The sequence below is a fragment of the Girardinichthys multiradiatus genome, chromosome 24, assembly GCF_021462225.1.
Source record: "Girardinichthys multiradiatus isolate DD_20200921_A chromosome 24, DD_fGirMul_XY1, whole genome shotgun sequence".
NCBI classification, from domain to species: domain Eukaryota; kingdom Metazoa; phylum Chordata; class Actinopteri; order Cyprinodontiformes; family Goodeidae; genus Girardinichthys; species Girardinichthys multiradiatus.
Window position 1 is genome coordinate 2,085,812 of NC_061816.1, and position 26,274 is coordinate 2,112,085.

The 26,274-nt window shown below is 39.9% G+C and overlaps 4 protein-coding genes across 9 annotated transcripts in view; 2 read left to right on the top strand and 2 right to left on the bottom strand.

The window, feature by feature from the left end:
• Window positions 1-26,274, top strand: part of LOC124861391 (NACHT, LRR and PYD domains-containing protein 3-like) — a 923,911-nt gene that overhangs the window by 709,019 nt on the left and 188,618 nt on the right. The window lies entirely within an intron of this gene.
• LOC124861426 (gastrula zinc finger protein XlCGF57.1-like) overlaps window positions 1-26,274 on the bottom strand; it is a 1,067,819-nt gene that overhangs the window by 317,208 nt on the left and 724,337 nt on the right. The gene's annotated exons all lie outside the window — the stretch shown is intronic.
• The window catches only part of LOC124861475, a 337,361-nt gene that overhangs the window by 293,789 nt on the left and 17,298 nt on the right, over window positions 1-26,274 (top strand). The gene's annotated exons all lie outside the window — the stretch shown is intronic.
• LOC124861459 (zinc finger protein OZF-like) lies at window positions 2,368-15,084 on the bottom strand. Its single transcript, XM_047355254.1, has 2 exons — window positions 14,670-15,084; window positions 2,368-4,006 (listed from the first exon to the last, which is right to left on the bottom strand). Exons 1-2 carry the CDS (start codon window positions 14,935-14,937, stop codon window positions 2,568-2,570), a joined length of 1,707 nt encoding a protein of 568 aa, XP_047211210.1. The 5' UTR covers window positions 14,938-15,084; the 3' UTR covers window positions 2,368-2,567.

Here is a 26,274-nt window from a genome sequence, read left to right on the forward strand (position 1 = left end):
CAGGATATCATCCAAATAGACAAACAAAAACAGCATGCCCTGCAATACTGAGTCCATGATTCGCTGGAACGTCTGTGCAGCATCTTTAAGACCGAACGGCATCCGTAAAAACTCAAAAAGATGGAAAAGAGCGATAACTGCAGTTTTGGGTACATTTAACTGATGGTTTTGTTGTCCGATGAGCTAACCCCTCCCTCCTACTTCCCTATTTCGAAGGGAATTGCTCAATCCAGCTCTCAATCCAACGGTTCCGGACTTCCCTAAACCTGGATGGTCTTTCTTAGCAGGTTTACTGGAAAATCTGTTTAAGCTGGTGTCGGGAAATGACACGCCTAACCTCTAACAGCCTACATCTAAAAGTCTCGCCCTTCTTCAACTGGTAGGCTGGACAACTGAGTAGTCCAAAGCAGTCATCCACTCCTCGACAGTCACTTCTGTTAACGGCTGCTCATTACCTATTTTACAACTTTCAATTGGTATATGGGTTAGGTTGATGTTAGCTTGGCACAAGCCCCAAGGGCATTGTTTTAACAAGTTTGGCTTAAGGCAACCAATAAAAACCTCCTAAAATCATTTGGAACCAGGCAACAAGACTTTTTACCACCAACAAAAAACCCAAAAATAAGGCGACTCAAATAATTGACTGTCCACAATAAATCTAGAATTTTATATGCTTTCTTTAATTAGTAATGCTTTTGCAGGGGTCAGTAACAGATTAACAATCAGCAAAACTTAAAAAAATTGAATAATATAAATAAATCAACTTTACCTATCTTTCCCTAATGCTGAAACTGGTAAGGCTGAAGAGGCTTTGGAGACGGAGGCTCACCATGGATCCGAACAGAATGATTTCTTCAGTAGGCAAGAATGATTTTTTTCTTGGGTGAGAGGCAAATCTTCAGTTTTCTTCCTCTAAGTGGACAGGCGCTGATGTTCGGGGTTTCAATGGTAAAGTTGAAAAAAAAAAATTTTTATTTAAAAAAACGGAAACTTTGTTGGCATGTTTCAAAAGTCGGTAGCTTCCAGAGCCTGAATAGTTGAAGGAAACCTAAAGGAGGTGTGTTCAAGATTTCCAGAAGCCTGAAACTTAGAGCAATCAGTTGTTCACTGACCAAGTTCACTTCAGTTGTCTTGGGAAAAAATGCAACAGATGAAATTCAGATTCTCAATTCTGAGTTGCAGCTCTTCTCATAGCCCACGGGTTGATCCTCTCTATAATGCAGAATTGTCATAGGGGCTGCGTCTCCGGTCTTCTGATTCATCTGTAGCTTCTTTCTTCGTCCGATCTTGTTCGCTAGTCTTCTGCGAGGAAACAACCCCATTTCTTTCTTTGGCCGTTTTTATAGTGCAGATAGCCTCACTGCTCATCCCCTGTTGCTGGGCAAGCTATCCCATCATTGAGTTACATGGTCGCCTTTACTTTTTTTTCTTGGCCTCCGTAGACAGAGTTGTAAACAGCCTGCAGCTGGCTCCCTGTGTTATGACTTTTGCCTGTTTTTTTTAACTTCAGACTGATGAAAACAGCATGAACCTGGCTTCTCATTTCTCGCTCCCATGCTTGTTATGACTTGATCTTGCTCGTTGACCTTCCATCCATGCCCAGTTCCCATGAGCTGGCTCTCCTCTGCCCCTCCCGTCCTAATGTTATGTCTCTGCCGCCTCTGGCTCCCAAGCCATGGTGCCCTCCTTATCTGCTCAGCCTCAAACTTTCTAACACACCATTTATCTGCTTCTTGCTCTCATACCAGTTATAGCTAAAAAAAAACCATCACTTCATTTTTATGAATACATCACAATTGATTAACATTACCACTCTTCATTACATTTAATAATTGTAGAAAAATAGAAAATCATCATAAATGTTGCTTTGATTATACTTGTAGTTTTCTACTTCTGAAAAAAATAAGACAGTCACAGTTAATGTGTGACTTTAAAACTGTATTATAATCTTAACTGAGAAAAAGCTTGTTCATGTTCGAAAACCCTCCAATGTGGCAGAATTACAACAATTCTGCAAAAATTAGTCGACCAACATTCCTCCATAGGGCTGTAAAAGACTCATTGCATGTTATAGCAAACGCTTTATTGCAGTTGTTGCTGTTGAGGGTTAGCCCAACCAGTTATTAGGTTTAGGTGGCAAACACTTTTTCACCACTATCTATCTGGTGTATATCCACTCCCGGCAAACTAAATAAGCGGCTGCTGCTGCTTTTCAGCACAAGCAACTGGGACTTCCACAAATCTGCCACTATTGGCTAGCTAAACTGATAACAGACGTGGAAAAACATTGTTTCCTGGGACCTACGCAATATGGTGTAAAGAGGGTCTTAAATTATGCTAAAATCTTTTCCACAATCATAAGCAGCAAAGGGTTTATCTTTTATTTCATCAAAAAAGTGTCTCTCCAGTTTGGATTCTTGTGTGTATGTTTAAAGATGACTTGAAGGCAAAGAAGTTGCCACAAGCATCTGAACCAAATGTTTTTTCTCTCCTGTGTGGATTTGTCATGTGTTTGTTTAAATATGATTTTGAAGCAAAACTTTTTCCACATGGATCACAAGCAAAGGTTAGTCTCCTGTGTGAATTCTCATGTGTTTATCTAAAGTTGACTTCTGCACAAAGCTTTTTCCACATACATCACAAGCAAAGGGTTTGTCTCCTGTGTGGATTCTCATGTGTCTGTTTAACTGTGACTTGAAGACAAATCTTTTTCCACAAGCATCACAACCAAAAGGTTCATCTCCTGTGTGAATTCTCATGTGTGTGTTTAATTCTGATTTGTAGCAAAATCTTTTCCCACATACATCACAACCAAAAGGTTTATCTCCTGTGTGGATTCTCATGTGTTTATCTAAAGTTGACTTCTGCACAAATCTTTTTCCACATACATCACAACCAAAGGGTTTATCTCCTGTGTGGATTCTCATGTGTTTATCTAAAGTTGACTTCTGCACAAAACCTTTTCCACATACATCACAACCAAAGGGTTTATCTCCTGTGTGGATTCTCATGTGTGTGTTTAATTGTGACTTGAAGACAAATCTTTTTCCACATACATCACAACCAAAGGGTTTGTCTCCTTTGTGAATTCTCATGTGCCTGTTTAAAACTGACTTGTAGACAAATCTTTTTCCACAAGCATCACAACCAAAAGGTTCATCTCCTGTGTGGATTCTCATGTGTGTGTTTAATTTTGACTTGGAGGAAAATCGTTTTCTACATGCATCACAAATAAAAGGTTTCTCCCCAGTGTGGACTTTTGTGTGTTGTTTTAAATTATATTTCCTGGTAAAACCATGACCACACTCACCACAATTAAACTTTTTACTACCTGTCTGAAACTTCGTCAGTGAATCTAACATTTGTTTTTCTCTGAAACAAGTCTCATTACCAGAACAATTTGAAGACGTTAATCTTGGATGACATGTCATGTGACTCTGAAGAGAGCGTCTGTTAGCAAATTTTCCCCCACACTCAGAGCAGCTCAAAGATTTGTTGACAGTGTTTCGGCCTGACCCTGGAGTCCTGCTCTCCTTCCAATCCTCCTCACTGTCTTCAGTTTCAGAGTCTGACAAGCATTTAATCTCAGATTTATGAAGCTTCACATCATCATCCTCTTCATCATCTTCACTGTCTTCAGTCTCTGAATAGTTGGAAGAGCCTCCATGATTATTTAGATCTGGGTTCCTGCTGGATTCTGCTGTCCCACAGTCCTCTACTTTAATTTCTGCTTTTATCTGGTCAGTTGAGCTGCTGCTTGGAAGATCTCTGTCTTCTGTCTGGTGTTGATGAAGATGAGAGAACAGAGGTTTCTCTTCATCCTCTTCACTCTTCATATGAACAACAGTTAATGGAAACCTGGTATCATCAGTCTCCTTCTTCACATTCAGTTGTTCTTCATCCTGTCTGGCCCAAATTCTTTCACTTTCCTCCTTTATGTGGAGGGGCTCCAGCTCCTGCTGGTCCATATCAGGACTCTGTTCTTCAGGAGCCTCTTCTTTAACATCTGCAGACATCATTAAAACACTTTATATGCATAATGAACAACTTTACCATCACAATGTTACAAAGATGATAAAGATTAGAACTAGATAAACAATCTGATATACACTCACCAGCCAATTTATTTAGGTACACCTGTCCAACTGCTCGTTAACACAAATTTCTAATCAGCCAATCACATGACAGCAACTCAATGCATTTAGGCATGTAGACATGGTCAAGACAATCTGCTGCAGTTCAAAACGAGCATCAGAATGGGGAAGAAATGTGATTTAAGTGACTTTGAATGTGGCATGGTTGTTGGTGCCAGACGGGCTGGTCTGAGTATTTTAGAAACTGCTGATCTACTGGGATTTTCATGCCGTACCATCTCTAGGGTTTACAGAGAATGGTCCGAAAAAGAGAAAATATCCAGTGAGCGGCAGTTCTGTGGGTGCAAATGCCTTGTTGATGCCAGAGGTCAGAGGAGAATGGCCAGACTGATAGAAAGGCAACAGTAACTCAAATAACCACTTGTTATAACCAAGGCATACAGAAGAGCATCTTTAAACACACAACAAGTCGAACCTTGAGGCGGATGGGCTACAGCAGCAGAAGACCACACGGGTACCACTCCTGACAGCTAAGAACAGGAAACTGAGGCTACAATTGGCACAGGCTCACCAAAATTGGACAATAGAAGATTGGAAAAACATTGCCTGGTCTGATGAGTCTCGATTTCAGCTGCGACATTTGAACGGTAGGGTCAGAATTTGGCTTCAATAACATGAACGCATGGATCCATCCTGCCTTGTATCAACGGTTCAGGCTGGTGGTGGTGGTGTAATGGTGTGGGGGATATTTTCTTGGCACACTTTGGGCCCCTTGGTACCAATTGAGCATAGTGTCAATGCCACAGCCTACCTGAGTATTGTTGATGACCATGTCCATCCCTTTATAACCACAGTGTACCCATCTTCTGATGGTTACTTCCAGCAGGATAAGGCGCCATGTCATAAAGTACGAATCATCTCAGACTGGTTTCTTGAACATGACGATAAGTTCTCCGCAATCAAATGGCCTCCACAGTCACCAGATCTCAATCCAATAAAGCACCTTTGGGATGTGGTGGAACGGGAGATTCGCATCATGGATGCAGCCGACAAATCTGCAGTTTCCAGTACCTTGTTGAATCTACGCCACCAAGGATTAAGGCAGTTCTGAAGCCAAAAGGGGGTCCAACCCGGTAGTAGCAAGGTGTACCTAATAAAGTGGCTGGTGAGTGTATGTCAAAACATGCGGCTCAGATGTTAGAGATGTGCTACTACTTCTAGCGTCACTGTGAGTAACCATGTTCACAAGAAAAATGAAACACTGATTTTAGTTTTGTCAAAGTGCTCTTACTGTTCATACTTCACATAGAAAATTGAAAATTTTTACAACAATTTGTCCTCTAATATTTACTGTGACCTCCAAGATTTTGTTCCCTACAGACATTCAATTACGTCCCTCAAAATCTATAAAATGTTGGTCATTGTTTTTCATTCCTTGGATAAATATCTGGTAAGATGTTTGTTGTTGTAGAGCAGTTGTGTCCACATTTGTGACACATGGAAAAAAAATGACCAGCGTGTAATTGTCCCTCTGAATCTTGTGTGCAAAGCAGCCCTGCAACTACTGTCATTGGCCTTATGTATTTTGTATAATAAGGTCAGGTCAGAGGGCATGTTTTAACCTCACATAATGAACCCTGGATGCTGTTTCAGGCACACATGAACACCTTTTTGGTCATAACACTGGTACAATCACACAGAATTTTACAGTTTTTTAAAGCTTTTCAAGGTCCTACCCTGACACAAGCTGAGCCTAACCCAGCCACAGAACCTTTGGCTCTAGAGGCAGGTCCTTTCTAAATTTCTTCAGACATTTTCTAGTTATTATTATTATGTATTTTATAACTATTTTATGTTCATACTTCAGAGTATGCTACTACTTTGTAACGCACTTTAAAACAACCACAGCTGCAACAAAATAGAAGTAAGGATCAAGAATCTTTATTGTCATTATGTCACCATAATGAAATTCTTGTTTAGGCTCGGCTCCAAAGACATACATGAATCGCATATACTTAATTGAACAAACGCTTACAAAAATGAAGGACATATTTTGCAAGATATAAAACACCTTGAAAACACTTTTGTTTGACACTTGTCAAGACAACAAACAACTATGCACACACCTATTCATAATTCAGAGTCCAATTAACCTAACAGTCATGTTCTTGGACTGTACGAGGAAGCCGGAGTACGGGGGAGGTGGGGGTACACCCTGGACAGGCCGCCAGTCCATCGCAGGGCAACACACAAACAACTATGCACACACTCATTCACACACCGAATTGGGGAAATTTAGAGAAACCAAATGTCTTTGGACTGTAGGAGGAAGCCGGAGTACCCAGAGAGAACCCACGCATGCACTGTGCAGCCTACAAAGTTCAAATGAAATTAATTCTAAAATTAAATGGAATACTGTAAGAAACAAAAGGTAAGAAACTGAGTGAGGTTTAATTATTCAACGTCTTTGCCAGTGTGGTGGAACGAAAATCATTCAACAAAGTAAGAGATCGCTGATCATCACTTACTCAGCTTTATTAATTTAGCCTTGCAAGGGAGAAGCGGTCTTCCAGCATCAGCCATGTGCCTAGGAGCCGTGCTGTAACTGTTCTGATCAGACAAAGGAAAAGCTTCACTTTATCACAGCATTTTAAGGTCAAAACCCTCTTGGATCCTAGGTCCCCTTAGGAGAGGCTGAGGTGGGAACTGATGTAATTCTTCACTCAGACATGTTGGTTACTCTGCATCAAGTTCCTCCTTTAATCTTGTGTGTCATTGACCCAGAATCATTGGCATAACTAAAACTAGGCCATAGAGTTCGATTCTAGCTTCCTTCTGCCATATGTCGATGTGCCCCTGGGCAAGGCATTTAACCTCAAGTTGCCTACCGATCTGCATGTTGGTGTATGAATGTTTGAGTACACATTGGGTGAATGTGGCCCTAGTGTAAAGCGCTTTGAGTGTATGACTGGGAAGGCGCTATATAGGTTCAGTCCATTTGCCCTGAACCCTGACATAAATAATACAGCATCGAGGACCAGCACTTCGGATTCCAGGCTTTCAGCTGTTAAGAGCAGACCATAACACTGACTTATTGGGAAAAAAGCGAGGAGGCGGGATCTGATTTTATAAAAACAAAAGCTGGTGCAGAGATATCAATGTGTGAAGACATGTAGTCCTGACCTGGAGTCATTAATCATAAACTGTAAACCGTTTTATTCACCAAGGGAGTTGGTGTTGTTGGGACCTACAGCCATGGATTTCAACATTAAACTCCGAAGGGGGAAGGGGGGTAGCAGAGGACTTCCCAGTGATGCCACTGCCTGCATAAAACCCCCACCTTCCCACAAGTTGCCCTCTTCCACACCGATGACCATTGGGATAGGAGGGGAACAAAGCGCGCTGATGTCTTTTGCTGGCAAAAAGACAAATTCAACTGGATCCAAGGAAGCCATACAATCATCGATCATATGCAAAGTTAAGTAGAATGAAATACTGTCTGTGTAAACTGTGTAATACTGTGTATCCGGTATTTTCATTCATGAACGGGGATAATTAAGGTACAAGCATTGCTGACTGTCTCTCCAAGGCCCCGCAGACGCAAACGGTGTTCGAGAGAAGCCCCGGCAAAGACGCAGTCTCCCAGCCTGGAAGGAAGACAGCAGAGACCGCAGCGGACTGGACGAGCCGCCCAGCTCTCCGGAGCTAACCCCTTTGTTCACAGAGCGAACGCAGAGGTTAGCTGAAAGCTAACCGCTTGTTGACTGTGGACGTTTCTTCAAACTTCGCCCTTGGACAACATTTCCTCACCATGGTCAGCGGTTAGGTTTGGGCACATTAACAGTTAGGATGAAATAATCTGAACGTTTTCATGTTATGAAGTTTTGTGAAACTCGGCTATCTTAGTGCTAGCATGCTATCTGTAGCACACGTGCCGGTTTGTGTTCTTTGTATGTTTTAAGGTTGGGATAAAGTTTATTTTAAAGGGTGATTTTAAACAGAACATTGCTCATAACGCGCCGTCCACACTTATGCATTTGAACCCTTTTATTAACCCTGGTATTTTAAAGGTATGTGTTGATTCTGGTGCTAAGCTATCCGCTTCTTTGTTAGCTTAACGGCTAACTGGTAAGAACACATGCTTGCTACTAAAGACTATTCAACAGAAAGGTTGTTGGTTTTCAAGCTAGTGAGTAATAGTGCCTGAACATCATTTACTAGATTTGATAACTAAGTAAACACCATTAAGCCCCATTTCTCCAGAAAGATTTGGTTCTTTTCCAAAATACTCCCTTAATAATATTTCTTCAAATATTATTTCAATAAATAAAGGCAGTTAATTAGACACCGTTGAGAATTAGTCATCCAGAAGGTTGGTTTTATTCAGCAAATCGTTCTTTAAAACATTATTTTATTAAAATAATATTTTATCTGATCTTGCATTGTGAATGGTTGTCTAAATGTTGCAGATTATTGCCTAAGTTGGTTCCAAGACTAACTTAACTTCACTTCCAGATTCTTCAAGATAATCCTTGGTTCTCAAACATAAACATTGCATGGTAATGTTGCATCACTCTTTTTGGTCATGATTTCCAATCATCTTTAATCAACTTGTTTATATTGTACATAGCCCATTAGTCTTCATTATTCTTTAATTCTGCTTGGTAGTTTAGTTGGATTGTTTTAGCAAAGTAAAGAGTTTGTTGATTGAAATATGTTTGACTTTGAGTTGACTTATTTTTGTTAATAAATTCTTGTATTTTAAGAAATTGTGTAAATTCATTCCATATATGTGCAGAGTTTATGCTGTTCAATAATGTCAGAGCTCGTCTCACACCTTTCTATTTTGTCCTAATACCATCACCTTACTGGGCTGGTATTCACAGGACAACCCTTAACAGACCCAAATATTATTTGATAAAATATTAAAGTATTAATATTAAATAATATTCTCAGATTCATAATTACAACAGTGTTTATATTCCACCTCAAGGCTCCATCAATGAGGCAGAAAGTCATCTAGCTGTGCAGATAACAGATGTGGAGAAAAAACATCCCGACTGTCTCTTCATTATTCTTTGGGATTTTAACAGAGCAAACCTCATCAATGAACTTCCCAAATACAGACAGCACATTAAGTGTCCCACCAGAGAAAAACATTCTGGAAAACTGATACACAATTATAAAGGATGCATATCACGCAGTCACCAGGGCTGCTTTGGGACTTTCTGACCATCTTCTGGTCCATCTCATCCCAACCTAAAAACAGAAATTAAAAACTTCCAAACCAGTTGTTCGGACTGTTAAGAAGTGGACTGATGAATCAAAGCAGATGTTACAGGCCTGCTTTGAGTGCGCAGATTGGACAGTTCTTGAAACTTCAGCCACTGACTTAAACCGACTCAATTATGTGATGACATCATACATCAGCTTCTGGGAGGACATGTGTGTGCAGACCAAGACCTTCTGCACTTACAATAACAGCAAACCTCGGCTCCCTTCAGATCTGATGAAACTGCACACAGAAAAGGAAGCAGCTCACAGCAGTGGAGACCAAGCCCTATGGACGTCATGACGCATTGCACTCTGGGATTGCTGCCATCATTTTGTCGGTGGAAACACCGGCGTCACTGACAGAAGCTACCCGTGAAAGCAATGGATCGTAAGTAGAGCAAGTCACGGATTCCGTACCGAAACAAACTAAATAGCATTTGGAGACAGCGATACCTCAAAAAGAAATCTGGTCAGTTAACAGGCTCGACCCATACAATCACAGTGAGTGGACCAGCAACTTAAATGAGCTTCTAGAAGTAAAGTTACCCAACGTGTTTGGTTGCTTTGTATGTGGAGTGAGTGCAATTCCGAAATTACATGTCCCAGGAAGCTCAACTGCAGTTCACCAACGGAAGGGTGCAGGATCTTCAGATTTACTGAGTAAATCACCTCAACACTGTTGTTCTCACTAAGGTACATGCAGATAACATGTACACAAAAACATGTCTCCCAAACAACATTTCTTAGCCCACTACACGCTTGGTGCCAGTGCAATGCTAAACAGTCATGTTAAGTGTTGTTTCTGATGATCCATGTCTGCAATCTGAACGGTTACCTCCATGGAGGCAGTAGTGGCAGAGTTTTCCTCCCTGGTAGCTGGTTAGACGTATGAAGCTTAGCAGCTTATGTGCAGCTTTTTAGCTAAGAAAAATTATTTAAATATTACTACTTGAAACTTACCTGAGTGGAGACGCAGAGAACACACCAACATGTGTCGTGTAATGTTGGTGAAGGTGATGTTAGGTCAACTAATAGCTGCCAGCCAGCTCTGACTGCTGAGCTCCGTAGTTTTTCTTCCACTTTGGAAAACTGAAAAAACACTATCCATTTGGGATCCCCTTTCCTTTACGGCCATGAAAATGACTGTGGCAGTTACAGACGCAACAAAACATTACCATTTTAACAAAACAGCGCCGATCCAACTAAATGCCTGCCACTACTTATGTCTTCCACCGCTATTTCCAAAATGCACGGCGTCACATTCCCAAGCCCTATAAGCAGGCCAGGAACAAACTGACCAAGAAAAGACAAACTATGGTGGAAAATTTGAAAAAAGGCTTCTCACATGGAAGCACCACTGCTGTCTGGACTGGCTTGAAAAGCCTGACCGCCTACAGGACCCCCTCCTCCATCCCTGAACAAAATTCTCACCTTGCTAATCAGCTGAATAGTTTTTACTGCAGGTTATAAAAGCAGCATTTCACACCTATCATGTGCCATTCAGACAAATTCTTGCGATACACCAACCAACCCCCTACCTCCAGACCCCCTGCCTGCAGTAACGACCTCAGAGAAAGATGCAAAGATCATCTTTAGGAGCCACAAAATAAGAAAAGCCACAGGACCCAATGGAATTTCTCCAACATGTCTGAGAGTGTGCGCTGATCAATTAGCACCAATCTTCAATGAGATCTTCAACAAGTCACTGAAGCTGTGTGAGGTTCCCTCCTGCTTCAAACGCTCCATCATCCCAGTGCCCAAGAAACCCACCCTCACAAGATTAAATGGCTACGGGCCAGTCTCCCTGACATCTGTGGTCATGAAATCTTTTGAGCTACTGGTGTTGAAGCACCTGAAGGACCCCTGCTGGACCCCTCGCAGTTTGTCTACCAGGCAAACAGGTCGGCAGGTGATGCAATCAACATGGGACTATATTTCATCCCTCAACACCTCGACCACCCAGTGATGTAAGCCAGAATCCTGTTTGTGGGCTTCAGCTCGGCGTTCAATCTACATTTCAACCTATACAAATGACTGCACCTCAGCAGATCCGTCTGTGAAACGCCTGAAGTTTGCAGAAGACACCACTGTTATTGGCCTGATCCAGGATGATGACGAGTCTGCATACAGACAGGAGGTAGACCAGCTGGGACACTGGTGTGGTCAGAACCACAAGGCTGTAGAGATGTTAGTGGACTTTTGGAGATCAGCTCCCTACACACCCCTCCTCACCATCCTCTAAAACACTGTATCAACTGTGGACCACTTCGGGTTCCTAGGAACCACAGTTTCTCAAAACCTGAGATGGTCCTCACACATAGACAGCGTTCGGAATAAGGCCCAGCAGAGACCGTCTTCCTGAGGCAACTCAAGAAGTACAACCTTTCCCAGAAGCTGCTGGTCATCTTCTCCACTGCCATTATTCAGTCTGTCCTGTCTTCCTCCATCTCAGTGTGGTTTGGATCATCCACAAAACAGGACAGGTCCAGACTGCAACGAATAATCAGGTCTACAGAGAGGATCATCAGGGCTGACCTTCCCTCCATCCAGGACTTATACAGGTCTAGGGTCATGAAAAAGCTGCTAAAATTTCTGCAGATTCAACTCACCCTGCAAACAAGCTGTTTAGACTTTTACCATCAGGTGGCGCTACAGAGCACTGCCTGCTGAAACCAGCCACCACAGATAGTTTCTTTCCCCAGGATGTTGCTCTGATGAAGACTGGAAAGGCAGAGTCACAGAAAAAACAAATTTCACCCATACTTGGACTGTTTAACCGAAGTCAAACTCCTTGTTAGTCACACAAACAAAGTCCCAAACTATCATCAAGCTTTGGACCCACTGGCTAATAGATCCTGTTCCCCTTTGCTTTTAGCCTGGGACAAGGAACACATCAACAGATTCTGAGCAGCACTTTGGTAACAATATCACAAACTAATCCTAATATCTGCTGGGAGCCAGAGTGAAGAATATAAAACCGGTGCAATTTGACTTCATTAACATGATTTTCTGCAGACACCAAAACAGGACCATCGACACCGGGCCATAACTCCTCCCACTGGAGCAGAGGTTTCCTTTAGCTGCTGAATGTAGGAGAGAGGTCTTCCCCATGGATGTAATGTTATTATCAGCAGCAATAAAACTAGAATCAATAATCCTGTCACACCTGCAATTTGTGACTTTTATAGACTTAATAGAAACTCCATGTTGAGGTGCAACTTTAACAGTTTCTAAGGAGGTTTGTCAAAGTGGAGTTCAGTGTTTTGTTGCTTCAGAGGCAAAGAAGGTAAGACAGCTCCTTGTTGGATTAAAACCCATGTTTGAAGCATAAATGTTCACTTTAAAACTGTATTAAAATCTTAACTGAGAAAAAGCTTGTTCATGTTAAAAAACCCTCCAACGTGGCAGAATTACAACAATTCAGCAAAGATGAGTGGACCAAAATTCCTCCACAGGGCAGTAAAAGACTCATTGCATGTTATCACAAACGCTTTATTGCAGTTGTTGCTGTTGAGGGTTAGGCCAACCAGTTATTAGGTTTAGGAGAAGATCACTTTTTCACACCACTATCTACCTGGTGGATATCCACTCCCTGGGGAACTAAACAAGCGAGCTGCTCCTCCTAAGCACGAGAAACTGGGACTTCCACAACTCTGCCACCATTAGCTAGCTAACCTGATAACAGACATGGAAGAACAAACACCAAGACTCCATCATCATTGTTTTCTGGGACTATAACAGCAGAGGGCGGATGGGTGTTTAGGTGAATGTTACCGATCATTTGTTGTTACTGAGGTGAACTGCTAGGCCATATCACTCAGCCCTACGCTATATGATGTAAGAGTCTTAAATTATGCTTAAATTTTTTCCACAATCATAACCAGTAGGTGCTTTTCTTTGTGTGTTGGTTTAGATTTGAATTAGGTTTTTATCACATTTATCACATCCAAAACGTTTCTCTCAAGTTCGGATTCTTGTGTGTTGAAGGCAAACATGTTACCACCAGTATCTCAACCAAAGGATTTTTCTCTCCTGTGTGGATTTGTCATGTGTTTGTATGAATATGATTTTAAAGAAAATCTTTTTCCACATGCATCACAGTTAAAGGGTTTGTCTCCTGTGTGGACTCTCATGAGTTTAACTAAAATTGACTTGTGGCCAAAATATTTTTCCACATGCATCACAGCCAAAGGAAATTGGACTGTTTATCTCCAGCTCCATCTTCATCACAGTAGAGATCAGCCTATATAAACTCTCCACACCTGCCAATAAGGGTGGCTGTGATTTAGTCTGAGCAGCTCGCGTCGTTGTTGGGTGTCTCGTGCAACTGTCTAACCTTGACTTTGGCTTGTTTGTTTGTTTGGGAAGCTGGTTGGCTTTGCTGTTAGTATTGCCTAGCTTGCAACTAGGAGTTTTGTTTAGCGACCTGTCTGGTGTGTCTTTAAAGGCTTTTGTGAGCTTCTGAAGGCAGGCCCAGAAGCTTCACTTTAGGAAGTTAAAACTTTTATTCAAAAACCAACAACACCCGGTTTAATGTCGCTTCCCCTTTCCCTGGCTGAGCTGGGTCGCAACATTTAATGGGGGCGCGTCCTGGATCTTAATGTAATCCTGGTGACTGAACCAAAAAAAGTAAAAAATATGCACACGGCCACTTGGGATGAACGAGACAAGTTTAACTCCCTTAACAGACCTGTTGTTACTAAATCATTTCAAGGCAGGAGGAAGCATAAAGCTTTGATTATAAAAAACAACTAAAGGTTTTATTAAATCCCCTTTATTACATTAATAACAAACATATATTGGTGCCACTACCAGCCACTAGGGGGCAATATTCTTCCCAAAGCAAACAAGGAGAACTAGTTGATTGTGGAGGTTTTATGGTGTAGTTAGTTTTGTTGCTTGAGGTGGGTGCAGATGAAAGTTAAAACCTGGTAATTCAGCAGATAAACTGACCGACAATCAGGCCCCCAAGCACTAACTGCTATTTTAAAATATATATCACATATAATTAGCAATAAACATCTTCCTCAAACATTAAAACTGAAACACCGTAATACACCATGGATGGACGCATCTGATTTCTACCGTCAGCGATCGTCGGCTCACTTCACCGCAGTTAGATGATCCTCTGTCGTTTCAAACTCTAATATTTCTGAGCTGGGCTCCAGAAGCTCCTGCTGATGTTTCACTATCCTAACAACGAGTTCTAATTCAGAGGAATAATCCACCAGCAGACTGAAAACGGCTCCTAAACTTTAACTACCATCCACACAGTTGGCATGAAGAAGGAAACATCCAAACCTAATCTGGGCTGGAAAACATCATCCATCATCTGGTGTCTCTTCCTCTGCTGCGTCCTGCCGCTGTTTGAGCTCCTGCTTCCCTCCAGTTTCTTTGACCAGATGTTCCTCAAGCTGCTGGACTTCTTTCCAGAGTTCATCAACTGCTGCTGCTGCAGCTCTCTTACAGCTTTATCAACACTCCCGCTTCTGGGCTGCTGACGAACAGGGAACAAAGGATGAAGAACCCGGAAGAGATCCACGTGTTTGGGAAGAGGGGGCGGGGCCATCGGAACCGGAAATCATGACTAAATGTATTATTGTTTTCCATACCTCAAGGAGAATAAAGTAGTGTCTGTACTTCCACTTAGAAAACGCAATCTTCCCTCCAGACCCGCCATTGTTGCATCTTACATCTGCTAGTTTACCTGAGCAGGGCTGCTGGGGGCGTTTCTGTGTAAACTGAACTCTGCCTCTGATTGGTTTACTTTGAAAGCCTCCTCTACCCTCTTCTTCTTTTATATTGGCGGTTGGCAAACAACTGAAGGAGGCATTACCGCCACCATCTGGTAAGGAGTGTGGACCACATAACATCTATACATACTTATCATATTATACAACTTACACTGTTTTAAAAAATAAAATATAGCCTGATATCCTCTGTTTCCTGAATCTTTTTGCAATAAATCAACAATGTCTAATTTCATTTTCATATTACTAAGATTCCTAACCAACTTATTCCTCTGGACTTGATGTTTCCTACAATGCAAAATAATATATTCTATTGTCTCATCTTCCCCACAATCACATTTCCCTGTCTGATGTTTCCCTATTATAAATAAGGTTCTGTTCAATCCAGTATGTCTATTTCTAAGCCGTGACATAAATGTCTCTTCTCTCCTGTTTCTTTCTGTTCTTCTCATTTATCCAATTTCCCTTTGTATTTTATAAAACCAGCATCCTTTCCTTTCTTCTTCCCATAACCTCTGCCACTTCTCTTCCATTTTTTGTTTTATTATACACTTTACTTCTTTTACAGTAAACCTAACATTAATGTCAACCATTATCATATTGGCGCTCTTCTTAGCCATATTATCCGCCATTTCATTCCCCTTAACCCCGTGATGTGCTGGAACCCATATAAAATAAACTGTAAGCCCCATCATAATGATTCTATAAAGTGCTTGTTCTATTTCAATTTATATATATATATATATATATATCTACTATCTGATTACCTATGTTGCAAACTGGCCAATGATGCACTAGAGTCTGAACAAATGATTGATTTTAATGGTCTAACCTCTTCCACCCACTGAACTGCTAGAAGTAAAGCAAGCATTTCTCCTGTATAAACCGATACTCCATCACTTACCCTTTTTCCTACTTTAATATTAAATTGTGGTACAATACATAGCTATTCCTATCCTATTTGCAGTATTTTTTGATGCATCAGTATATATATGTACATAGTTATAATACTGGTTTATGTATTCTTGTACAATATATTTATTCATAATAAAAACTTATTTTTCTTCTTCTTTTCTAATAATGAAAAATCTATTTTTGCTTCAGGAAGTATCCAAGGTGGTATTGGAGGTAATGGAACTGACTGACCTATATCTAATTTATCTAAATGAATTTCATTAACTTTAGAATTTATTATCCATCCAAATCGTTTTATTTTTTCCTTTTCCCAACCTGTTGTAAGCACTTTTAATGTTGGATGGTCATTCCTTTGTCCTTTGCCCAATAATTTAAAGATAATTCAATTCAATTCAATTCAAAGATACTTTATTGATCCCCGAGGGGAAATTATAATTCCAGTACAACCCATCCAAACATACATCATGACACAAGACATGGGGGGACGGGTCACCGAGGCTTTGCTGCCCACTCACAGGCGTTGCCCTTGCTAGATGAGAAAAGAGACCACATTAGGTAAGTAGAGGGAAAAAAATCATATTTCACACTTTATCCTTAGCAGGATACAGTTTGAGATTGTAAAAAACCTCAGAACAAAGAAGCAACAAGTTTACAAAACAACATCATGCTGGGAACGGTGAAGGTGGTGTGAGGGGTGCATATGTTTATCTTGAGCATGTGCGTGTGTGCAAGTGAGTGTGTGCAAGTAAGTCCATGACGCACTGTCACAGAGGCCATTGTCCTTGATGGTACGATGGAACCGTACCAACAACATCAACCGGCCACAAAGTTCTGAGCAGGTCCACAGATGTCCTCAGGGAAGAGAGGGGACTTCCAGGAGAGGTTGAAGATAGCCAGCCATCAAGGTCCCTTCTAAATTTAAGAGGCATTTCTCCCATTTCAACTTGTATTGCTGCTATTGAAGATGTTTTAAAAGCACTTGTACATATTCTTAAAGCTTGATATTGTATATAATTTAGCTTTTGGAGATTTGTAACTGCTGCTGAATTATAAACTATGCACCCATAATCCAAAACTGACCTAATTAATCCAGTATAAATGGCTTTCAATGCCTTTCTATCAGCTCCCCACTCGGTTCCAACTAAACACCTCATTATATTGAACACCTTCCTACCTTTATCTAATATTTTCTTAATGTGTACACCCCATGTCATTCTTTCATCAAACCGCAACCTAATATATTTAAATTGTTTAACTCTTTCCAACTCCTGATCATATAATTTCAACTTGATTCTTTCATCAACTCTTGTCCGTGTAAAAAACATTATTTTTGTTTTTTCCACAGAAAACTTAAAACCCCATTTATATGACCATTTTTCTACAACTGAAATTGCCCCCTGCAGGTTCTTTACAATAAATTTGAAATTCCTTCCCCTTTTCCACATTGCTCAATCATCAGCAAAAAGTGAAAATCTCATTCCACTCCCTACTTCCTCAAACACATCATTAATTATAACAGAAAATAATAACGGGCCTACTATGCTTCCCTGTGGTGTCCCATTTTCTATATTCAGTCTCTCGGAATACTCTTTCCCTATCCTCACTTGTATTTGTCTTCCTACTAAAAAATTCTCAATCCATCTAAACATACAACCATTTATTCCCATTCTTCTAATTTTTATTAATAACCCTTCCCTCCATATCATGTCATATGCTCTTTCAATATCAAAAAATACCGCCACAACACTCTCTTTATTCACTTGAGCCTTTCTAATCTCATTCTCTAAACATAATATTGGATCCATTGTGTTTCTCCCTCTCCTGAACCCACTCTGATACATTGATATAAGACCTTTATTTTCCATATAACAATCTTTCATTTATCATTCTCTCCATTATTTTGCATATGTTTGATGTTAAAGCTATAGGTCGGTCATTTTCTGGTTTTGTCTCATCTTTCCCTGGTTTTCCAATTGGTAAAATCACTGCTTTTTTCCAACTTTTTGGCAATTCTCCATCCTCCCATGCTCGATTATACAATTCTAATAAAATATTTTTAGATGTTTCACTTAAATTACATAACAAACCTGATATTTTCCTGATCAATTCAATTCAATTTAAAGATACTTTATTGATCCCCGAGGGATCATTTATATTTTTTAAGTGCCATATTCAGCTCTGTTATTGTAAACAATATATTTCATGAATCATTTGAATCTTCTGTTTGCTCCAATAACTCCTTATTCTCTAAAATTGTCTTTTCTCATCCTTTTTTCCCTTCTTCACTAATATTTTCAGAACTATGAATTTTAGCAAACATCTTTACCAACATTTCTGCCTTTTCTCTATCTTTCACTGCTGTTATTTCCCCATTATTTATTATTGGATATCCACTCACTCTTTTAATCCCATTCATCCTTTTAATAATCGCCCATACCTTAGAAATGTCTGTCTCCATCCCCACTAAATTACACAAACTCCTCCAATATTCTCTTTTTGCATTTTTAATGGTTCTTCTTACATTTGCTTGCAATTTCTTATATTCATTCAGATTCTGTAAGTTGTGATTTCTTTTTAATAACTTAAAAGCTTTATTTTGTTTCTTAATAGCTGCAGTACATTTTATTCTCCACCAGGGTACCAATTTTCTTTCCCTTTTCCCACCTTCAATCCTTATAGCCTGATTAGCTGCTTCTATAATAGCATTACATATAGAAAGATTATATTCATCAATAATACCATTTATATCCACTTTTTGTCGTTTTATTTCACTATTATTCCTAAAAGTTTGCCAATCTGCAGATCTAAAGCACCATTTTTTCATCCCATTTATACAATATTTCTCTATATGTAGTTTTACTTCAGTCATAATAGGGAAGTGATCGCTTCCTATAGTTGTTTTATTGATTACTTTCCATTAACACCTGCTAGAGAATCTGAAACTAATGTTAAATCAATTTCTGACACTGTATTTTCTCTCAAATTAATTCTTGTTCCACCCCCATCTTTTCCTTTAGCTCAAACTCTAAATTGAATCCCCTTTTTAATGAATATTATACATCGTCCTCCTGATGATCCGTCTCTATCTCTTCTAATGCTTTCATATCCTTTGATAACAAAATCAAGATTTGGTTTTAGCCAAGTTTCCTGATTGCATATAATATCTAATTCTTCTTTAAAATCTTTAATAAATCCTTTAAACTGTTGCCCATTTGAAATTAGACTTCTATCATTCCATTGTAAGACGATCAATTTGTTCTTTCTTCCAGTCCTCCTACCCTCCCTTCTTCCCCTAATCTCTTATTTATGTGCTCCCATGATATATCCTTAATACTGAAAAACCTCTCTGCTCCTTTCACGATTATTTTGATTTTCTCTGTCTTGTGCTTAACTTGATCTGTACAATTAATTACATCAGCAATAAACAGCATCATCTTTTCAACTGTCAGTACTGTGTCTGATCTAATCTGCCTTTGCTCTGGTGTTGGACACAGCTGAACTTTTCCTGGAACATCTTTTGGTTTCTTCACTCTTTTTAAAGCTTCTGCATAACTTCTATTATTAATGACTTTGACATGTTCAATTTCCACTGCTTTTCTCCTTACTTCACATCCTCCATGAGTCACCCTGTGTTGCCCTCCACAGTTCCAACAAGTATCCTTTCCATTTTTACATTCATCATACCCATGCTCCCCTCCACACTTTGGACATCTTTGTTTCCCCTTACATGCTGCTGCGATATGTCCATATCTCTGGCATTTATAACATCTTAGAGGAGGAGGAATGTATGGCCTAACAGGAAAACACATACACCCTACTTTTATTCTTTCAGGAAGAGTAGCTGTTTGAAACTCCAACATCACCTAAAGACTTTCTACTCTTTTTCCTTCAACTGTTCTCATCAGTCTTTTTATTTTGCTTACTTCACTTCCATAGATACTGTGGGTGCTCATTTCTAGGCCCCGTTTACTACTTTGTGTCCCTCTCCAAGTATCTTCTTTTTTACTTCTCTCTTTTCCCGACCGTCTGCTACCACGCACTGGAGTCCAATCTCCAAAATCCATCTCATTATCTCCCTCATCCTCAACCTGAGAAGCCATAGCAGTCCAGTCACAAACGTGTTAAAAAAAATGTTATACCAACCGCCCCGACGCGAGATCTGCAATTCACGCTCCACTCAACTCGAGCTCCAGCCAACGAATCCCTCCGACCACCGCCGGGAGTGTCGACCTTCCGTCTACTCTACCTTAGCCAATCATCACCACTTATGCGATTGTGTTGTCCGTCGCTCCTATCTTAACCAAAGAAAAACAGCTTAGCTCCTGTGGTTGTGAGCCATGACAGATGACAAGAGTTTCAATGAGCAGCTTTAGTTTAGGACGCGCCCCATTTAATTGTCGGCAACGGCGTTGTAACGATGAAGAAAGTAATTAGTTTGATTACTCGTTACTTAAAAAAGTAACGCTGTTTATTTTAACGCCGTTATTCCCATCACTGGTCTTCATGGGGTCTTAAAAGGTTTATTTCAGTCCTGTAGTTTTTCTGGTTTTCCTTTGTATTATTTGCACCTTTATTAAATATTAATTTGGGATTGAATTTAAAAACAATATTCATTAAAGTTCTCTCATAAATCTGATCATTTTTCAAAGGAATTAAAAAACGTGTTTCAGCCTCAATTCAAATATAGATTACTTTACAAAATAATAAATGATCATTTTAATAAAATGAATAGATAAATGTTTATCTGCGATGGATTGGCGGCCTGTCCAGAGTGTACGCCGCCTCTCGCCCATAGACTGCTGGAGATAAGCACCAGCTCCCCATGACCCACTATGGAAGAAGCGGAATAGAAGATGAATGAATGAACATTTGAGTCCCATCTAGCCTGAAATTTAATATTCAGTATTCATTATGTTTTTGAACAATATATATACACTACCGGTCAAAAGTTTTAGAACGCCTTTTTCACTTAATGGGTCTCTTCATTTTCATGACCATTTACATTGTAGATTCTCGCCAGAGACAACAAACTTGTGAATGAACACATGAAATCATGTAGTAAACAATAAGTGTGAAATAACTCTAAACATTTTTATATTTTTGCTAAATTGCCACCCTTTACTTTAATTACTGCTTTGATCTCTTAGCATTCTCTCCCTGAGCTTCATGAGGTGGTCACCTGAAATAGTTTTCCAAAGAGTCTTGAAGGAACTTCCCAGATGTTCATGGAGAGACGGCCAAAGGTTAATATTCCATTCATTACAGCAAAGGGCGGCTACATTAAGGATTCTAAAATATAACATATATACATTTATTTTACAATTTTTGGTTTGCTACATAATTGTATTTGTGGTCATTCACTGTTTTGATGCCTTCATTGAGAAACTACTCACAATTTAAATAGGCATAAACATAAAGAAAACCATTAAATGAAAGGCGTTTATATAGATATATATATATAGATATATATATCTATATAGATATATATATCATATAGATATATATATATATAGATATATCTATAGATATATCTATATATATATATATATAGATATAACTAAGAACCTAACCCTAACCCTAAGGCAACAGCGCTACCCACTGGGCCACCGTGCCGGCCCTAACAATATGTTCTCATCCAATTAATTCAATCACTCACTATTTAAAAAGAGGTCAGTGCTATTCACCTTTAATCCCGGCTAAGCGCTAGTAAAGAGTAAGGCAGATGTCACGGGAGCCAACAGAAAGAACTGCACCTGGAGTTGCTCTGACCCCCGCAGGACCAAAAATCTAGAGTAATGGTCGGAAATGTGATGTTGAGGGCTCCCTGCAGCACGGTGTGTGGGCACACCATGAAAGAGACAGGGGTAAACTCGAGTAGCGGACGAGGGGTCCGTGCAATCCCTCAAAGACTGCCGGAGGGTTAAGTTTTATACTAATTAGTAATCAATCAGTGTTTGCTGTTTTCCATGTTCTTCTTGATTTTACGTCTCCCTTACTGAGTTTATTATTGTTTGAAAAATAGAGAACCAGAATATTTCAGTCCATTAAAATGTATATTTACAGACTACGTAAGGATAAAGCATAAATCAGATTTTTGTTGCCCCAGCATTAAAGGTTAATGAAAGGTTTAAACTTGACATAAGAGTTCGCCCCCCCCCCTTCAGGATCATTATTAAATTCTACGTCTTAAACTCAAGGTTCAAAATATGCCAAAAACAAGGAATGTACTTTGAAATATAAGTACCTGTGATCCTATACATGTAGGGAATTTCTCTCGGTAAAATTTCCACGCTACATGCTATAATCTGCATGATTACATTTTCATTGTTCTTTTTACAGGATAAAACAAGATTAGGAGTGACCCGATTTATCAGTAAAACATTAATGAACAACCTTACAATGAAAAAAAGGCAGTAGAAATTCTGGGCCCGACCCCCTTTGAGAACCAGCCCTGTAGAGGGGTACTGAGAGCCCCCCTCCTGCTTCGCTCCTGTTTTCCACTCGTCCAGTCTGGCTGTGTGCATTTTCCACACACAAACACACACACAAACACACACACACACACACACACAAACATCTTTATGAGGACTTTTCAGTTACTTCCATTGACTTCCATTCATTTTCCTTGATTAGTGCCTGACCCTGACCCTAACACTCACCCTAACCAGTTAATACCTCACCCTATCCCTAACAATAACTCAATTCATACCCTAGTCCTAAACCTAACCCCTGTCCCAAGAACAGAATTTGAAAAAGTGAGGACCAGAAAAATGTCCTCACTTTGCGATAAAAATACGAAAATTGGTTCTCACTCAGCAACAAGTACAAGTACACACACACACACACAATTTCCTCATATTCACACACACATTGACCCCCATACAGATTTTCATAGAGGTTGGCAAACAACGTATTGGTGCATTACCGCCACCACGTGTTTCGGTCCCAGTTATGCAGCTCGACACATGATGCTTTAAAGCCGCACCTCCAGGAGGTGTTCCCTTCTGCGGGGCGAAAGCGGGTCTATGGAAATGCAACACAAAACGTGCAGGGACATGTGGAGCCGTCAAGAGCTGTTCCAGGTGGGCCAAATCGAGCCAGTGGAAAAGAGGCATTATTCTATCACAAGCTCTGTCATTCTTTGTGATATTATTTCTTCTAAAAAAAAATAGAAAAGGAACAAAATTTGGACAAACAAATGTTAGTGACAAATAAACCCACATATATAACAGACAAATTCAACACTTAAGAGAAGCACTCAGATAAACATATTGGCAGACATTTAGAGGAACATTTAGACAAATACGCTGTCATTTAATCTTCAATTCAATTCAGCTTTATTCATTTATCGCCAAATCACAACACATGTCGTCTCAAGGCCCTTCACAAAGTCAATTCAATCGAATCATCCAGATTTCATGTCAGTTACATACATTTAAATTAGTCGTAACTATCAAACAGTTCAGTCAGATTCAGTTATTTATTCAAATATCTAAGGAAACCCAGCAGATTGCATCCAGTCAGTGACTTGCAGCATTCACTCCTCCTGGATGAGCATGTAGAGACAGTGGACAGTCACTGGCGTTGACTTTGCAGCAATCCCTCATACTGAGCATGCATGTAGCAACAGTGGAGAGGAAAAACTCCCTTTTAACATGAAGAAACCTCCAGCAGAACCAGGCTCAGTGTGAGCGACCATCTGCCACGACCGACGAAAGGTTTGAGAGAACAGAGCAGAGACAACCTTAATACTTTTTTTTTCATCATATATGTATTTTGCTCCCCATATTTCTGTTGTTCGTGTCTGTGCGTGCATGCATATTTGTGTGTGCTGTGTGTGCGTATGAGTGTGCCACAAGCACACTCTTTTCGTCGTACACTGGTGAAAGGCAAGACACATCGTGTGTACGGGCGTGCACACACACACATCTAGGCGGCATTCCCGCGCAAAAAACGGCGGACCCACCATAGAAATACAATGCTCTACACCATGTTTAGCTATTGTAGCAGAAAAAGTGGGGACCGTGAGAGCAGGAAACTCAGCCAACAAGAGCTGAAACTCATCACCCATGGCAAACATGTTAGCAAGAGGCCGATGGCCGGGACCCCCACGTGTACAGGGATAGGTTTCAAAAAACACAGCATCGATAAATCAACTATTAGCAACAAGCACTAACAACCAGAAAGCACACAAAAAATCAGCACCCAGAATAGGTACTGACACAGATGCTACTACAGAGTCCCAAGTAAACTAACGTCCATTGAAACATCGTTAGCAGGATCTGGTGGTGGTCCCTGGCTCTGAAACAAAATGTCTGCCACTGACACTGGCATAATGAAACGAAACGAAAGGAAACGATGACCAGAAACTTTGTTCAAGATAAAAAGCAGCTTATTCGAGCTGTTGGCACACATCCATTAGCGAGCACCGGCCCTCTCTTTTCCCTGAAGTTGGAACAGACACGGAGGAATGCAGCGCTTTGCCTTCACTCTAAATCGGCAGTGGTAGAAACAGAGAACTTCGTCCTTTCGCTGCTCCATCACCGCAGCCAAGGCTTCAGCAGCCTCTGGCCCTCCTTGAGCCATGCATGCACCTTGAGCCTTATTGTGATCAGCAATAAAACTAGAACCAATTATCCTGCCACACCTGCAATTTGTGACTTTTATAGACTTAATACATACTCCATGTACAGGTGCAACTTTAACAGTTTCTAAAGAGGTTTGTCAAAGGGGAGTTCAGTGTTTTGTTGCTTCAGAGGCAAAGAAAAGGCAAGGCAGCTCCTGGTTGGATTAAAACCCATGTTTGAAGCATACATTTTCAATTTAAAAGTGTATTATAATCTTAAATGAGAAAAGGCTTGTTCATGTTAAAAAACCCTCCAATGTGGCAGAATTACAACAATTCTGCAAAGATGAGTGGACCAAAATTCCTCCACAGGGCTGTAAAAGACTCATTGCATGTTATAGCAAATGCTTTATTGTAGTTTTTGCTGTACCCTAACCCTAACCCAACCTGTTATTAGGTTTAGGAGGCAATCACTTTTTCACACAGGGCCGTGTGTGTACGTATTTGTTCTCTCCCTTAATAATAAAAGGGACATTACTTGTGATGTATCTGACTAATATTTAAATTTGTTTGATAATCTGAAACAATTAAGTGTGGCAAACATGCAAAAAAAACAAAACAAAAAATAAATGAGGAAGGTGGCAAACACTTTTTCACCACCATCTACCTGGTGAATAGCCACTCCTGAGCAAACTAAATAAGCGAGCTGCTGCAGCTTTTAAGCACAAGCAACTGGGACTTCCACGAATCTGCCACTATTGGCTAGCTAAACTGATAACAGACATGGAAAAACATTGTTTCCTGGGACTTACGCAGTCAGTCAGTCAGTCATTTTCTACCGCTTATTCCATAGTGGGTCGCTTTACACCATATTACACAATAAAGAGGTTCTTAAATTATGCTTAAATCTTTTCCACAATCATAACCAGCAAGGGGTTTATCTTTTATGTAAATTCTAGTGTGTTGGTTTGGATTTCACTCCAGTTTTTACCACATTTATCACATCCAAAACATTTCTCTCCAGTTCGGATTCTTGTGTCTATGTTTAAAGATGACTTGAAGGCAAAGATATTGCCACAAGCATCTCAACCAAAGGGTTTTTTCTCTTCTGTGTGGATTTTCATGTGTATATCTAAATTTGACTTCCAGGTAAATCTCTTTCCACAAGCATCACAGGCAAAAGGTTTATCTACTATGTGAATTCTCATGTGTGTGTTTAAATTTGACTTGGAGACAAATCTTTTTCCACATGCATGTGACAAAGTGGTTCAGTTTGTGTTTACCACTTTTCCCTTATTCTTATTTCTGATTTATTTACTTTCGGTAGCTGGTCATAAAGCTTAAATTTAAACATTAGTTTGCAACTTTGCTTCACCTACTATCCTGGGTTTGTTTGCGTTAGCATTATGTTGCAGTTTACATCTATTTATATGTTTGGGTTAAAGCTATTACTTCTGGACTATTGATTGAATTTGTTTATTTTGTTTCAAAGTACAGGTCCTTCTCAAAATATTAGCAAATTGTGATTAAGTTCATTATTTTCCATAATGTCATGATGAAAATTTAACATTCATATATTTTAGATTCATTGCACACTAACTGAAATATTTCAGGTCTTTTATTGTCTTAATACGGATGATTTTGGCATACAGCTCATGAAAACCCAAAATTCCTA